Consider the following 14,522-nt stretch of genomic DNA (forward strand, 5'->3'; position numbering starts at 1 on the left):
TAAGTACTTTTCTTCATACATGAAAATTAATAATTGAAAATGGAAAATATAATTCCTCTCATAAATGAGTATTTCTCATAACTTTTGAAAATAATGTTTTACTTATGTGTTTTAAGTAGTAGGCCAAATTTTTGATCCCCAATTTTATGTTTCTCTTTTAGATTGGAAGCTGGAAAAATATAACTGTGTTGTTTCTCCATTCCAATAAACTTGAGACACTTCCAGAGGAAATGGGTGATATGCAAAAATTAAAAGTCATTAATTTGAGTGACAATAGGTTTGTAATAATGTATTCATCAGTTGGTTTATAGAAGACATTGATTGGATGAAATTAAGGTTTTGCTGTATGTGATAAAAAAATCTGTGTTCTTATTTATTTATTTATACATACATACATACTTTGAAAATAGAATTTTCACCTGAAAAAATGATCTAATTTTACCTGATGTTAATTATCATACTGTGATTATTTGTCACAGTTCATTTTGTGTCAACTTCAGCTGTGCAACCTTTAGTCTCGTCCTATAGTAACCTTTTTTATTCCTAAAAATCTTCACCTTAATACTGCTGTTGAACAAAACAGCTTTTCATTTAATTTTTGTTGTTAGTGCTGTCCAGTTGATTCCAACTCCTGGTGGCCCTTTGTACAGTGGAGCAGAACCCTGCCAATTCTTTTTGTGCCATCCTCTCATCTTTTGGCGCTTTTAATTAATCTGCTCCTTGTGTTTTTCTGGGCAGAGGTGTGATTAGGCACCCGCTCACATAGCTTGGACAACACAGCTAAGGTGCAGAGCAAAAAGGTCACTAGAGTTCCTAAACTGGAACGTTTAAGTTAAGAACAGATTGGGCCGGCCCTGTGGCTTAGCGGTTAAGTGCACGCGCTCCGCTGCTGGCGGCCCGGGTTCGGATCCCGGGTGTGCACCGACGCACCGCTTCTCCGGCCATGCTGAGGCCGCGTCCCACATACAGCAACTAGAAGGATGTGCAGCTATGACAGAACTATCTACTGGGGCTTTGGGGGAAACAAAAGAAATAAATAAATAAAAAATTATTAAAAAAAAAAGAACAGATCGTCCATAATTTTTCCTGAAGTAAAGATACTAATAATGATAAAAGAGTATTTGTAAGAACATTTTTTTTTTTTAATTTTTTGTTTATTGCAGTAACATTGGTTTATAACGTTGTAAAAATTTCAGGTGTACATCATTGTACTTCTATTTCTGCATAGATGTAAGAACATTTTTACATTTTGCTTTCATAGCATCTTAACAAAGTATTTAAAACAGCCCTATGGAATAGCACAACAGGTATTCCCATTTTATGGAGGAGAAAATTAAGACTCAGGTTTAAGGTGACTCACATAGCTTGTAAGGTTAGAGCTTTAATGTAAACCCAGTTTTCTGACTAGTTAGGGTATTCTGACTATTCCATTTAAGAAGAACCACTGCCTTTTTTTGTTTTTAATTAAATTCCTGTTTTGGCCCATACTTTGTACCCTAAAACTAGAGCCCTAAGTTCCAACAAATTACCTTGGAAGATAGACATAGGAGAGTAGATACGCTAAGATAGAAGGTTTAAGTAGACATTCTATTTTAAATAGGGTGCTATTCTAATGAGTACTTATATTACTTTGTTTTACTCATTATAATATTTAAATAGTCTTCTTGACTATGAAAGTGCTGGCTCACAATGAAATATTGAGCAGTGCAGTTTTTATAACAAACTATCAATAAGACTGCTTCCTATAACAGTTTGTTCTCTCTAAATACAAATAAAGTATCCAAAGCAATTTTATGAGACATTGCTTAATGTGTGCTTGCCTTTTCATTAAGGTAGGGGTAGTTAACATCTTTTTCTTAGCAGATTATTATTTTTATTTTGGGGGTTATTAGATTATCCATTACCCCCTCCCCCCAGCTGAATTGATTAAATTGAAGAATTATACTTTTAAAACTAATTCTTAAAAACTGCATATTTTGTCTTTTGGCCTATTCAAAGAATCTCTGTTGGGTTCTCTCCTGAATTAACTATTTTTCTCCTATTTTCATATGCAATAATATAACATTATTTAGAAGACCATTAGATTGAGCTCTCATATTTTAACATTTCTCATTTTAAAGTTTAATTTTTGTTTTATTTTTTCCCACAGATTAAAGAATTTGCCCTTTAGCTTTACAAAGCTACAGCAGTTGACTGCTATGTGGCTCTCAGATAATCAGGTGGGCATTCTGATTTTGTAAATGACAAGATTTCAATTGTGCTATACAATTATGCATTCTAATTTGCATAGGATCGTTTAAGAGCCGTTATACTCTGATACACATGTAAAAATGTGTTATATAAATAAGGAAAATCTTAGAAAATGTTTAGATACAGATAATTTTTGTGAAATATATGTAGGTTCATAAACAATAAATTCTATTGGACTTGTCTAATTTCTTCTAAATCTGTAAAAAGATGTATTAGATTAGGAAATCAGACACAATACTCCCTAACTTTTTAAGTTTTTATAGTGATCATCTATGGCATGTATCTGTAGAAATTTGATAATTTAAATTATACTTATAATTGAGCACTTTCACAGACCTTGAAGAAGTGCTTCTAAGGAATTAAGAGGTATTTCTTGAACTCTTCTTCATTTGACAAACATTTTTTGAAAGCTTACAGTAGGCCATGAACTGCTGTGGGAGCTGGAGATATATTAGTGAAGCAAATAGAATCTTCTTATGTTCTCATTGAGTTTACATCCTCATGGGAGAAAGAGACAAACAAGTAACTATGTAATATGTAATATTGTTTCAGAGCTACAAAGAAAAATAAAGCTTGACAGGCATTAGAAGAACAGCAGGATTGGAATATACATCCTATTTTAAATAGAGTAATTTAGGAAGTGTCTCTCTGAAGAAGGGAACAGTAGAGCAGATTCTCAAATGAAATTAGGAGTGAGCCATGCATAGACTGGGGTGATGAGTTGGAGGAGGGGGTGCGTTTAAAGAATAGTAAGAGTAAAAGCCCAAATGTTGGATTGAGCTCAGTGTAACTGAGGAACAGATGAATGCCTAAAGGGCTGGAATGTAGTTAGCAAGGAAGAGAATTGTATAAGATTAGATGAGAGGAAAACTGGGACTAGATACATAGGACCTTGTAGACCATACTAATCACTTGGGGTTTTACTCTGAGTTAGATAGAAATCTATATTTCAAGCCAGAAAATCACAAGATATGATTTACATTTTTAGAAGATCATCCAGACTGTTGTGTGAGGAATGGACTGTAGGTGCTGAGGGTGAGGGTAGGCTATTGGAAGCGGAGAGTTCAATAAGGATGCTGTTGCAGTAGTTTAGAAGGAGGTGTTGCTGGGCTTGGGCTAGTGTGGTAATGGTGGAGATGATGAGAAGAGCTCGGATTTGGGTGTATTTTTAAGATATTGCCAGAGGGACTTATTGGTGGACTGAGTATGGAACTTGAGAGAAAGAACAGAAACCAGTGTGACTCTTAGGTTTTTAACCTGAGGAAGTGGAATATTGGAGTTGCTGTTTTCTGAGATAGGGAAAATGGGAGAGGAGTAAGTCTGAGGGTAAAATTAATAGTTTTACTTTTGACATTTTAAAATTTAAGTAGCTTGTCAGATGTTAAATTAGAAATGTCAGGTCAGTAGTTGAATATCTATGTTTGAAACTCGGATATTGGCTGGAGATAAAATTTGGGAATCAACATTATACAAAGAGCGGATTTAACACCATGGAAGTGCATGAGATTACTAGGGAGAGAGGACAGGGAAGAAAAGGTCAAAGATTGAGCTCAAGGGTGAAAGGGACCCCAAATAGAGGATGAGGAGAACCAGCCAATGAGGAGAGTGTGCTATCTAGAGATCCACCTGAAGGAAGTGCTTCAAGAAAAATCACCTACGTCAAATGTTGCTGATGGGTCAGGTAGATGAGGACTGCTAATTGGCCATTGGATTTGTCAAGATAGAGGTAATTACTGACCTTGAAATTAGTAGTTTTAGTGGAATGGTGGGATGGAAAGCCTGACTTAAGTGTGTCAGAGTGCATGAGAGGCAAGAAGGTCAGGACAATGAAGATGTCTTAGTACTCTAGCTAAGTGTCCTTTTGGACAGTTAAATACAACTTTCTATATTTGCTTGGTCTTTGGATTAAATGTTAGTATTTTATGCTTGCAAATAGTAGCTATAGTTGACCTATTAAAAACATTGGCAAAATGTGTTTTGGGTTTAATTTGAAATGTCTGATTCTCAGTCTAAGGATTCACAGTGTAGACTGTTGTAAACCTTCTACTTTAATGGATAGAAAATATCCTGTATAATGTCACCAAAATAATGGATTGTAGGTCCTAAGTAAAAATTAAAGAAAAAAATTAAGAGCTAACTTATTATCTGGAAGTATGAGGAAACCTTTTTTCCGTATCTGTTCTCAGGTATTTCTTACAGATCAATGTGTTTTAACAAAGCAGAATTTACAATTTGCTGATCTTTTAAATAAATTAATGCTTAGTATTTGCCTTTGAGCAATGCCTTATAATAATTTATCTAAAGGTGCATTTTCCCAAGGTTTGGATACACTGGTCTCCTATGATATTTATAAGTTCCATAGTCAGATTCACTTGGGAGACTGTTATATTCCTCTTTTGGATTATATTAACAACCCTAGTATGTTACTACAGGAAAGAAACCCACTTGTCTATATTTCAGGATTCTCCAAACTTCTTAACTGAGGACCCCTTTCCACCTAACTCTTATAGTATCCTAAAAGCTTTAAGTTAATGTCAACCCATGCTTATGAATCAGACTGTAGTATTAACTTGCAGATTGATACCTTTGCTTTTATTAGAGCTTGAACACAAATGATTACTGCATCTATTAAATATGTCAGTTCATATATATAGAATTCTTAACTATCTAGTCTTCTTAAGTGGATATTTACATTTGAAACTTGATTTGAAATTTTGCAGCTGGATTCACAGAATATTTGCTTGGCCCTGTCTTATGCGGCTTATGACTGTATTAGGAAAGGAGGTAGAATGGTAGAGGCCGGGTTTAATGTGCCTCAAAAGAACAGGTGTTTATACTTGAGGAGAGAGGAGTAGTGATCTCACAGCATTTGTGAGCGCTAACTCTTACCTCCTGACCTAGGGTTTTATGAGATGTGGGAGATTAGGCAACCTGTATTTGAGAAGGCTTCAGGGAAGCACTCTTTGGGAAAGGAGTAGATCTACCATTTCCATTATCTGAGGAGATCAAGGAAAGTTTTCAATGAAGACATTTGAGATGCAGGGCGGTTTGTTTACTGTAGAACAAGGAGTGGGGCACGGAGGAAATGTTTAAATGGGAATAAGATTTTAAGAATGGAATTAGATAGCTGCAAGGTTTTCATAAGAGTAAGTCCAAAGAATTCATCGATAGGGTGGCAGTGAGGGGACGATTGGGTAGTTCCCTGCCTGTCTGGAGTCAGCCAACGCTTGGATTGGTAGGATGTTAGGTCTACAGTCTATAAAAGTATTAGTTAGATTAAGAAGTAAATTGAAAACACTTGATAACCAGTTAGGAAAAAGGTCTTAAGAAAAAATGAGGTCCAAAATAACTGGGGATTCTAGTTCCACCACTGAGTAACTTGTGGTATCATTAATGGAGACAGGAGACACAGGGGAAAAGAGAGAAGCAGGTTACAACTTAATGTTTAAGTACTCCCTTTTCAGGTAGAATAAACCTGCAGATAACTAAACTAAAGCTTCCACATTTCTACAAAAGCATCTTCCCAAAGTGCAATACTAGAGGAAGTAAAATAACAAAATGGAATGGCTTATTTTATAGCTTTATTAAATCACTATGATAAGGAATTATTGGACTGTGGATATACTTAGTATATGAAATCTTTTAAAACTTTATTGATAATCAGTGATAATTGCAATATAGTATGAGTTTGCTTTATACTAAAAACTAAATTTTATTTTTTAGATTTTTATAAGGTTTCAAAACAATGCTTAAAGTTTTATTATGTATATTTAAATTTGTTTTTATAAGCTACACATTGATACTTTATAGAAAAAATGGTGAGTACTTAGAGTAATTGCTGGATATGTATTTGCTTTAGGATTATGGAAAATTAAACATTTATTTTCTTTCCCTAGTCCAAACCCCTGATACCTCTTCAAAAAGAGACTGATTCAGAGACCCAGAAAATGGTGCTTACTAACTACATGTTCCCTCAGCAGCCCAGGACTGAGGATGGTAGGAATTTAAGAATCTCTTTTCTTTTAAAAAACAAATACTGACAAATCTCAGCAAAAGTCTGACGTGAATTTTAAGTCTCAAACACTTACTAGTTTGAAGGGAATTTGGAGAATGGGTCAATAAAGTTCTCTGAAAATGGGAAAATAAGGCAATATCTCAGGGTTATAGATAGTTGAATTTAGAGGTATATGTATACCATATGCTTCTTTAAATGATTCCTTGAAATTAAACAGTGAACTTCATCTATTATAGATCTCTCTAGTCTAAATCACATTTAGCTAAATGATAGGAATGCATTTAAGTTTTATGTAATTAGGACTATTAAACCAGGACATTTTTTGTTCACTTCTGTTGTTGTATACCTAATACTACTCTTGGATCTACATACTAGATAAGGATAATCTGTAAAATTCTGACTGTAAATGTTGCTTCTAAGTTCTTGCTTAATATTTTGCCGGGAAAGGGGAATATGCCCTTTATTTATACTATTGGCCACAAATGTTTTTTGACAATTATGGCATGAAAATGTTTTAGACTAAGGAACAAATTCTTTCTAATGTATGTTGTACTGTGTGTGTGCATGTGTGATAGAGATGTTACACTTTATAAAAATATAATTTTTATGTATATTTTTCTGAAACCAGTGAAAATCTTTATGGCCCAGAGTTATTCGCAGATTAACTGTTAATACAGAAAAACACTAAAGGAAAAAATCTAAGTTAATCGTTAGTCTTAATTTATAAAATATACCATAGGCCAGTTAAATCAATTCTTGAGCTTCAGTTTCTTTATCTTGAAATAATGATAATAGTATCTGTTTTGCAGGGTTTTTGTAAAGATGAGAAACATTGGCTATAAAGTGCTTAGTACTATGGCAAAATCTAATTGCCTATTATTATTATTATTATCACATTGTTTTGGAAGTTTTAACAAACAGCTGTGAAATCCTTAAATAGATTAAAAACTAAAATCATTTAACTTCTGTTCCATAACTAGTGATAAATAATTAGAAAACTCATTACCTCTCTATACTAATTATTTCTTTTACTTTGCAAGAAGAAATAAAAGACTTACTTTGAGAAGTTATTGTTTCATGGATATATTTGATGAGATTTATTTGGATGAAGCAAAACTGCTTAGCTTTTGAATTGGATTAGAAGTTAAGACTTGTGAGATGTCAAATGTAAATAGCTTCATTCATTGAAGGGTCTGTCATTAAGGCTTAGAGAATAGGTTTATAAACAAGATTTCTCTTCCGTGTATTTAAATCCACCGCAATCTCCATATTTAGCAATATAATTTGGAATTATGTATGTATAACAAAATATAGTATATTTAATTTTAAAGATGGTCAGTGTGTTTTATGCAAGTACTCTCTGTGTACATTAGAAATTAAGAATTTTCTGTTCAAAATAGATATACCAATTATGCTCGTGCAGTGTGGGGAGTTATTGTAAATGTTTGGATACATCAATAGGTGTTTTTTTGTTTGTTTACCTTAATCGCTGGGACTCACATCTCAGTTTTCCACTTCGTCTCTGAAGATGATTTCTAGATAATAGGAAATAGTAACTAAGAGTGAGTATCCTGTAAATATTATAATCTGCTACATAATATGTTCAAATAATTGTTTTTTTATGTGGGAAGGTAGAATGCTAATATGTAAAATATTTGTGAGGAAAGAGAAGGAATGAATTCTTAGTGTAGAGAAGAGACTTTAATGTCCTCTTGCATGCATTGGCAAACTATTTCAGTAAAAGGCCATTTAATAAATATTTTAGACTTTGTAGACCATAAAGTTTTTGTTGGAGCTACTTGATGCTGCCATTTTAGTGCAAAAGCAGTCACAGACAATATGTAAACAAATAAGCATAGGTTCTAATAAAATTTTATTTATGGACAGATAAATTTAAAGATTTTTATTTATTTATTTTTTCCCCCCAAAGGCCCAGTAGATAGTTGTACGTCATAGTTGCACATCCTTCTAGTTGCTGTATGTGGGACGCCGCCTCAGCATGGCCGGAGAAGCAGCGCGTCGGTGCGAGCCCGGGATCCGAACCCGGGTCGCCAGCAGTGGAGCGCGCTCACTTAACCACCAAGCCACGGGGCCGGCCCCTGGACAGATAAATTTAGATTTCATGTAATTTTCATGTGTCATGAAATATTCTTTTTTTCAACCATTTAAAAACCTTAGAAAACCATTCTTAGGTTGCAGGCTATCCAAAAATAGGAAGTGGGCCAAATTTAATAGTTTTCTATCCCCTTTCTTAAAAGATAGAAAAAGCAAACTTGGAAAATTCATTTTTGGGGCTGGCCCTGTGGCTTAGCGGTTAAGTGTGTGCACTCCGCTACTGGCGGCCCGGGTTCGGATCCCGGGTGCGCACTGAGGCACCGCTTCTCCCGCCATGCTGAGGCCGCGTCCCACATACAGCAACCAGAAGGACGTGCAGCTATGACGTACAACTATCTACTGGGGCTTTGGGGCGGGGGGGAAGGTGGAGGGTTGGCAATAGATGTTAGCTCAGAGCTGGTCTTCCTCAGCAAAAAAATAGAGGAGGATTAGCATGGATGTTAGCTCAGGGCTGATCTTCCTCACCAAAAAAAAAAAAAATTCATTTTTGTTCTTTGTTTTACTGCTTTGATTGTTTCAGAAAAATAATAGAAACTGAAAAATATTAGAAAGAAATCAAATACAGATATCATTCCAAAGGAAGATTTTCAAACAAAATTATTTTTTCCTGTGATTGAACCAAAGTCTCCAAAGGACGTATTTAATCTTTGATGTTATATTATATTGTGTTATTAGTGCTTTACTATCCTACCTGCTTTTGTTGTTGTCATATAGAGACTTCAGAATGTTCATTTTTTCCTTTCATTTTTACTTACACTAAAATAACGAAACATGATTCAAACAATGAATAAAACTACTGAAAAGTGTATATATATGTATTTTTAATTTGAGTAATGAACTAGATTATTAAATGCACAGTTATGAGATTGTTGAAGACCCTTCCGTGGAATGACCAGATAAATATCCTCTGTCATAACACTTTTTGTTCCAATAAAAGTGCTTGACAAATTATGGCCCATTGCCAAATCTGGTTTATTGCCTGTTTTTTGTAGCCCACGAGCTAAGAGTAGTTTTTACAAGTGAATATTTACGTCAGTTTGATGATAGTGAACACTAATGTTGAACCCCAAGTAAGCAAAATGTTATTCCAACAATAAGAATTTCCATCTTCTCATTAGTAGAACTGTATTACAAGAAACGGTACTCAATTATTAGTATATTTTAAATTTGTCAAAAATCTTTTGGAAATTTGACTTCTCTTGCTGTTTAAGTACCTACTTAATATCCTCAATTTTGTTTCTTGGCTCAGAAAGCTTAACATATTTATTTTCTGGCATTTACAGAAAAAGTTTGCTTGGCCCCTGTTCTAAACTGTTGTAATGAGGGGTATACTTACATCTTGATCCCTCTTCTTACTGTTTTCTGTTTCCATGATTCGAATTCACCTGGCCTTCTGTTTGTTTTTCTGTCATTTCAATTTATTCCCTTATTGTTTCCTCTTAAAAGAGATCATAGTTCAGGTAAGAAATTTATTTCTGATAGGAAGAGTAGAAGTAGCAAAATAAAATCTTGCTACTTTTAATTTTAGATTTTGGTAATGTGTTTTAGATTGGAAGAGTCTTTAATAGAAAAATCTGAGATATGTTTATAATATTCTGAGTCCTTCTGGAGTTCATTTGTTTCTTAAAGTATTTCACTATGAGTATTACAAGAAGAGCACTATAGCATATTGCACTCACTATACTTAATCAGAAACTACATTGGTATGGTCAGGTGCATGAATTTCTTTTCAACTGCAAGAAAAGATTTTCCTTTATCACAGTGCCTCTAAAAATTAGATGAGTTGGAAAATATAATGTTCTTAGGTTGGAGTTTTATAACACTTTGAAAGAAGTAGACACTTCGTTCACATTTAATTCATTCTGTTTTTATGGACCCCCCATGTGCTAGGCATTGTGTTAGATCTAAGAATTTAAAGATAATGCTTGCTTTCAAGAAGCTCCTGATCTAAAGGTGGTTAATGATGCATAAATCTGAAAGAGAAGGCATGCTATCTTGGGCCTAGTTAGAGGAATCAGTCTTAAACAGGAAGAAGGGGAAATATGCTTCCATATAACAATAAATTTGTAGCTAGGAAAACAGGTTGTTATGGGAGGGAGTATCAATCTGAGGGTTTTTCTTGCATTTCTTTTCTCAGTGAAGTCAAAGAGAAAGTTGCCTCTAGAAGTTGGGGAAAGGGCATTTAAGGGAAGCGGTAGTGATTTGGAGTGGGAGAAAAGACTGACAAGGAATAAATAGAAGGATTCCTGGGCAGCTTTGAAGATGGAGCAAAGATGAGGGAACACCATGAATTTGTAGTGGTTCTAAACAACAAGGTTATATCATTTTTCTGTGGTAGAATTCGGCAGTGCAGAGCAAAGAATGTAGGTGATTGAAGTACCACATTATGGGTTTGTTAGATAGGTATGACTTAAGGAAAAGGGACAAGAAAGATGATAGTGGTTAAAATAATACATCATGAAGTCTAAGCTGATCAGAGAAGAAAGTAAAACCTAGAAGGGTTTTACAGGAAGAACAAGAAGTGAGGTTAAGGAACTCAAAGTTTACCAACAATAATAAGCAAGTGAATGATTTGGAAGAACAAGTGTAGTGGTCAAGGAGGTGGAAAAGTTTTATACAAGCCAAGGTGTTGAGTAATACCATGGTTGTGAATCACATGGGTGAAGTGCAGATGGTCACTGGAATTGAAGCCATCAAGGAACCATGAGAGGGCCGGCCCCATGGCTTAGTGGTTAAGTGCGCGCGCTCCGCTACTGGCGGCCCGGGTTCGGATCCCAGGCACGCACTGACGCACCGCTTCTCCAGCCATGCTGAGGCCGCATCCCACATACAGCAACTAGAAGGATGTGCAACTATGACATACAACTATCTACTGGGGCTTTGGGGGAAAAAAGGAGGAGGATTGGCAATAGATGTTAGCTCATAGCCGGTCTTCCTCAATAAAAAGAGGAGGATTAGCATGGTTGTTAGCTCAGGGCTGATCTTCCTCACCAAAAAAAAAAAAAAAGGAACTAGGAGAGTTTAGTGTTTAGGTGGGGTCGTCACATGATGTTATTATTCAGGATATTGGCAGGTTTAGGTGGAGAGAGAGACTATAGGCAAATACTAGAGTCCTCGATGATTATACCAGGGTGATCAGGTCTAGTGGCATCTAAAATGCAGAGAAAGTGGTATTATTACCTGATGCCCCGAATCTCAAAAGATGTGAGATTTATGCTAGAGGGTAGAAAGTGTAGATGACCAGAAGTTGACAAGAATGAGAGGTGTAGTAAAAGTTACTTACCTTGGGGTTCTGAAAATATTCTGGTGTAAAATTGCTTTGACATAATCCAAGACGTTTAGAGATCTCTAGTTTAGGCTGGTGATTGAATTGCTGCCTAAGATGGGAGGGGAATCTTCTGAATTCTGGAAATAGACTTGGTCGGAAACTGCTTGACTCTGCTTACCTTCCCAAGTATACCACAAAAGTATGTCAATAGGGATTCCTAGGAATTTGAACCACATTCCACAAACAAAAACAAATACTCTAATTTGTTAACTGTTAAGCAACTCCATAAGGCAATTAAAGAAAAAATTCTTGAACTGTAATGAAAACAAAATACTGAATCCCAAAACTCCATTCCCGTTGTTAGTTTTTGGTTTCATGGCATTCTTAGTTTGGATATGAGATTAGAGAAGGGTAGGAAGCCTAAAATAAGGACTGAAAATAAATGATAATTATTCTACGTTTGCGTAAGTATTCAAATTGACCATATTTGGGTATTGACCAAAAGAGTATTTAATCCCTTTTGTTTTGAGTAGGTATAGTCATTTTCTCTTAATTGGGCAGAAAACAAGTTGTGATTTTATTTTGTATTGCACAGACTTCTATAGGGGGATATATAATAGATGAATGGATTAATATTTTAAGCCTTAGATTTTTTTTTAGTTGCCTAATAAGCGAAAAACAGTAACAGTTGTTAAATCTTCACCTTTAATATTATATCGGATAGCAGGATTTGTAAGTGTTGAGTTTAGGTTAAATTCTCATTTTTTCTTGCATTTTGATATAGAAAATATCTTGTAAGCACTTTACTTAGTACAACTATATTATATATAATGTTTAATGCAAAGATATAATTATGTGCCATCAGGGTAATCCTTTTTTACCAAAATAGCTCACTCTTTCTCTCTTAAACCACCCCCTGCCCAATACCTAATGAATAATATTTGAATTAGGAATATTATTTCTGAATGTAAAAACTTGGATGAAATCATTTATATATTACCATGTTACCTTTTGTAGGGAACTGCACAAAATCACATATCTATAGTGTTTTAATTGTTAGATTCTCTTCAGGAACCCTTCCAGTAACAAAACAAGACAAATCAGCTTTAGAGAAGAAAAGATATATGATTGATATTGTAAAGAATGTCAGAATCACAGCTTAGTTTTTAGTGTAGAATTTATAGCTGTTGGCATTGACCAGTCTTGACTTACCTTAACAAACATATCTCATAGAGAAAATGATGAGCAAGTAATAGTTTTTCATAATTACAGTAAAATGTAGTGGATTTTTTTTTTGTTTTATGTTTGTTTTTCTTTAGTTATGTTCATGTCAGATAATGAAAGTTTTAATCCTTCATTGTGGGAGGAACAGAGGAAACAGCGAGCTCAAGTGGCATTTGAATGTGATGAAGACAAAGATGAAAGGGAGGCACCTCCCAGGGTGAGTGTGTTCTTTCTTCCTTCAAATTTGAAGCAGTTCTGCTAATAATTTATTGGGTACTGTATACCTATACTGTGCTGTTTTGGGGGATACAAAGAAGTATTGGTTTCATTTCTTGCCCTCAAGGCACCTGAAGTTTTATTGATCCAATACATATGTCATGTGAAAGAATTTGAGAACAATAGAAAACTATGTGATTAAAAGCCAAATTTCACAGTGTATATAAATATAAGAGAATAATAGATTATTGTTTTCCCCCTTCCCTTTCTTTAATGATTATTTATATATATATTTTAGGGATAGAGAACTCTTCATTATGAATGTTTTATTTCTTTATGGGATTGAGAATGTGTGTCACGGTGATAGAAGTAGCAAATACACATTTCCAACTTACCTATGGATGTAATTATTTTCCCCTTATATAAACTAGCTGAATCCCAGAAGATGACCATTAGGCTGACCTTGGAAGTGTTTGGTTTGCAGCACATAAACATAGTGTATAAATGTAGGAACTTCATATGTGCCTGGATAAATATCTAGCTGAAAAACATGTATCTGTTTCAAAGCCAAGTGATGGTGTTGGCAATATCCACACCATATATCTCCAAATGGAATATATTTATATTTAAGTCTGCTAAAAAAGCTTTTAAAACATTGAAATCTATAACTGTGAAGTCTTTGGCTACTGATAAAACCATACTTGTATAAGAGTCTAAAATGCTTGCAAAAGCCTATCATCTGTCTTCACAGTTACCCCTATAAGCTAGATATCCATTGTAATTGGGATGGATTATAGATTAAGTTTTGAGATTGACGTTAGAAATATTTATCCATATTTTAAATGTCACTTATTTTATTTCTCTAGGAGGGAAACTTAAAGAGATACCCAACACCATACCCAGATGAGCTTAAGAATATGGTCAAAACTGTTCAAACCATTGTACATAGATTAAAAGATGAAGAGACTAATGAAGACTCTGGAAAAGATTTGAAACCACGTGAAGATCAGCAAGTTGTAAATAATGATGTGGGTGTGAAGGTTAGAAAACTCAATTCAAAGGAATTGACCAAAGCCTATTTCAAGTTCTTTAAAGTTTTAAAATGATAATTGATATAATGATCCCTTTTGTATATACTAAAATGTACTCTCAAATTTAGGATGGTGTTCTCAGCTACCTGAACTAAAAGCTGTAATAATCAGCAAACTCCCTAATTGCTAATATTACCACTTCAGTGGTTACAGACTGTCCAGACAGGCAGGAAAGTGGCAGCATAGCCTTTACAAATAGCAGTGCTATGGGGCTGGCCCCGTGGCGCAAGTGGTTAAGTGCGCGCACTCCACTGCGGCGGCCCAGGGTTCGCCGGTTCGGATCCCGGGCACGCACCGATGCACTGCTTGGCAACCCATGCTGTGGCGGCGTCCCATATAAAGT

General features: G+C 34.9%; 1 protein-coding gene across 12 annotated transcripts in view; it reads left to right on the forward strand.

Moving 5' to 3' along the window:
• Positions 1-14,522, forward strand: part of ERBIN (erbb2 interacting protein) — a 123,328-nt gene that overhangs the window by 76,025 nt on the left and 32,781 nt on the right. For 10 of the 12 annotated variants that reach the window (XM_014781672.2, XM_014781674.2, XM_087443347.1 and 7 more), the window contains exons 13-17: positions 162-277; positions 2,150-2,219; positions 6,147-6,246; positions 12,968-13,089; positions 13,955-14,128. In XM_014781672.2, the coding sequence (XP_014637158.2) occupies positions 162-277; positions 2,150-2,219; positions 6,147-6,246; positions 12,968-13,089; positions 13,955-14,128 (582 nt within the window). The remainder of the gene's footprint in view (positions 1-161; positions 278-2,149; positions 2,220-6,146; positions 6,247-12,967; positions 13,090-13,954; positions 14,129-14,522) is intronic. The other 2 variants (XM_087443345.1, XM_087443348.1) reach the window with 1 other exon arrangement.

Source organism: Ceratotherium simum, chromosome 18, assembly GCF_057802395.1.
Source record: "Ceratotherium simum simum isolate JZ-2026a chromosome 18, ASM5780239v1, whole genome shotgun sequence".
NCBI classification, from domain to species: domain Eukaryota; kingdom Metazoa; phylum Chordata; class Mammalia; order Perissodactyla; family Rhinocerotidae; genus Ceratotherium; species Ceratotherium simum.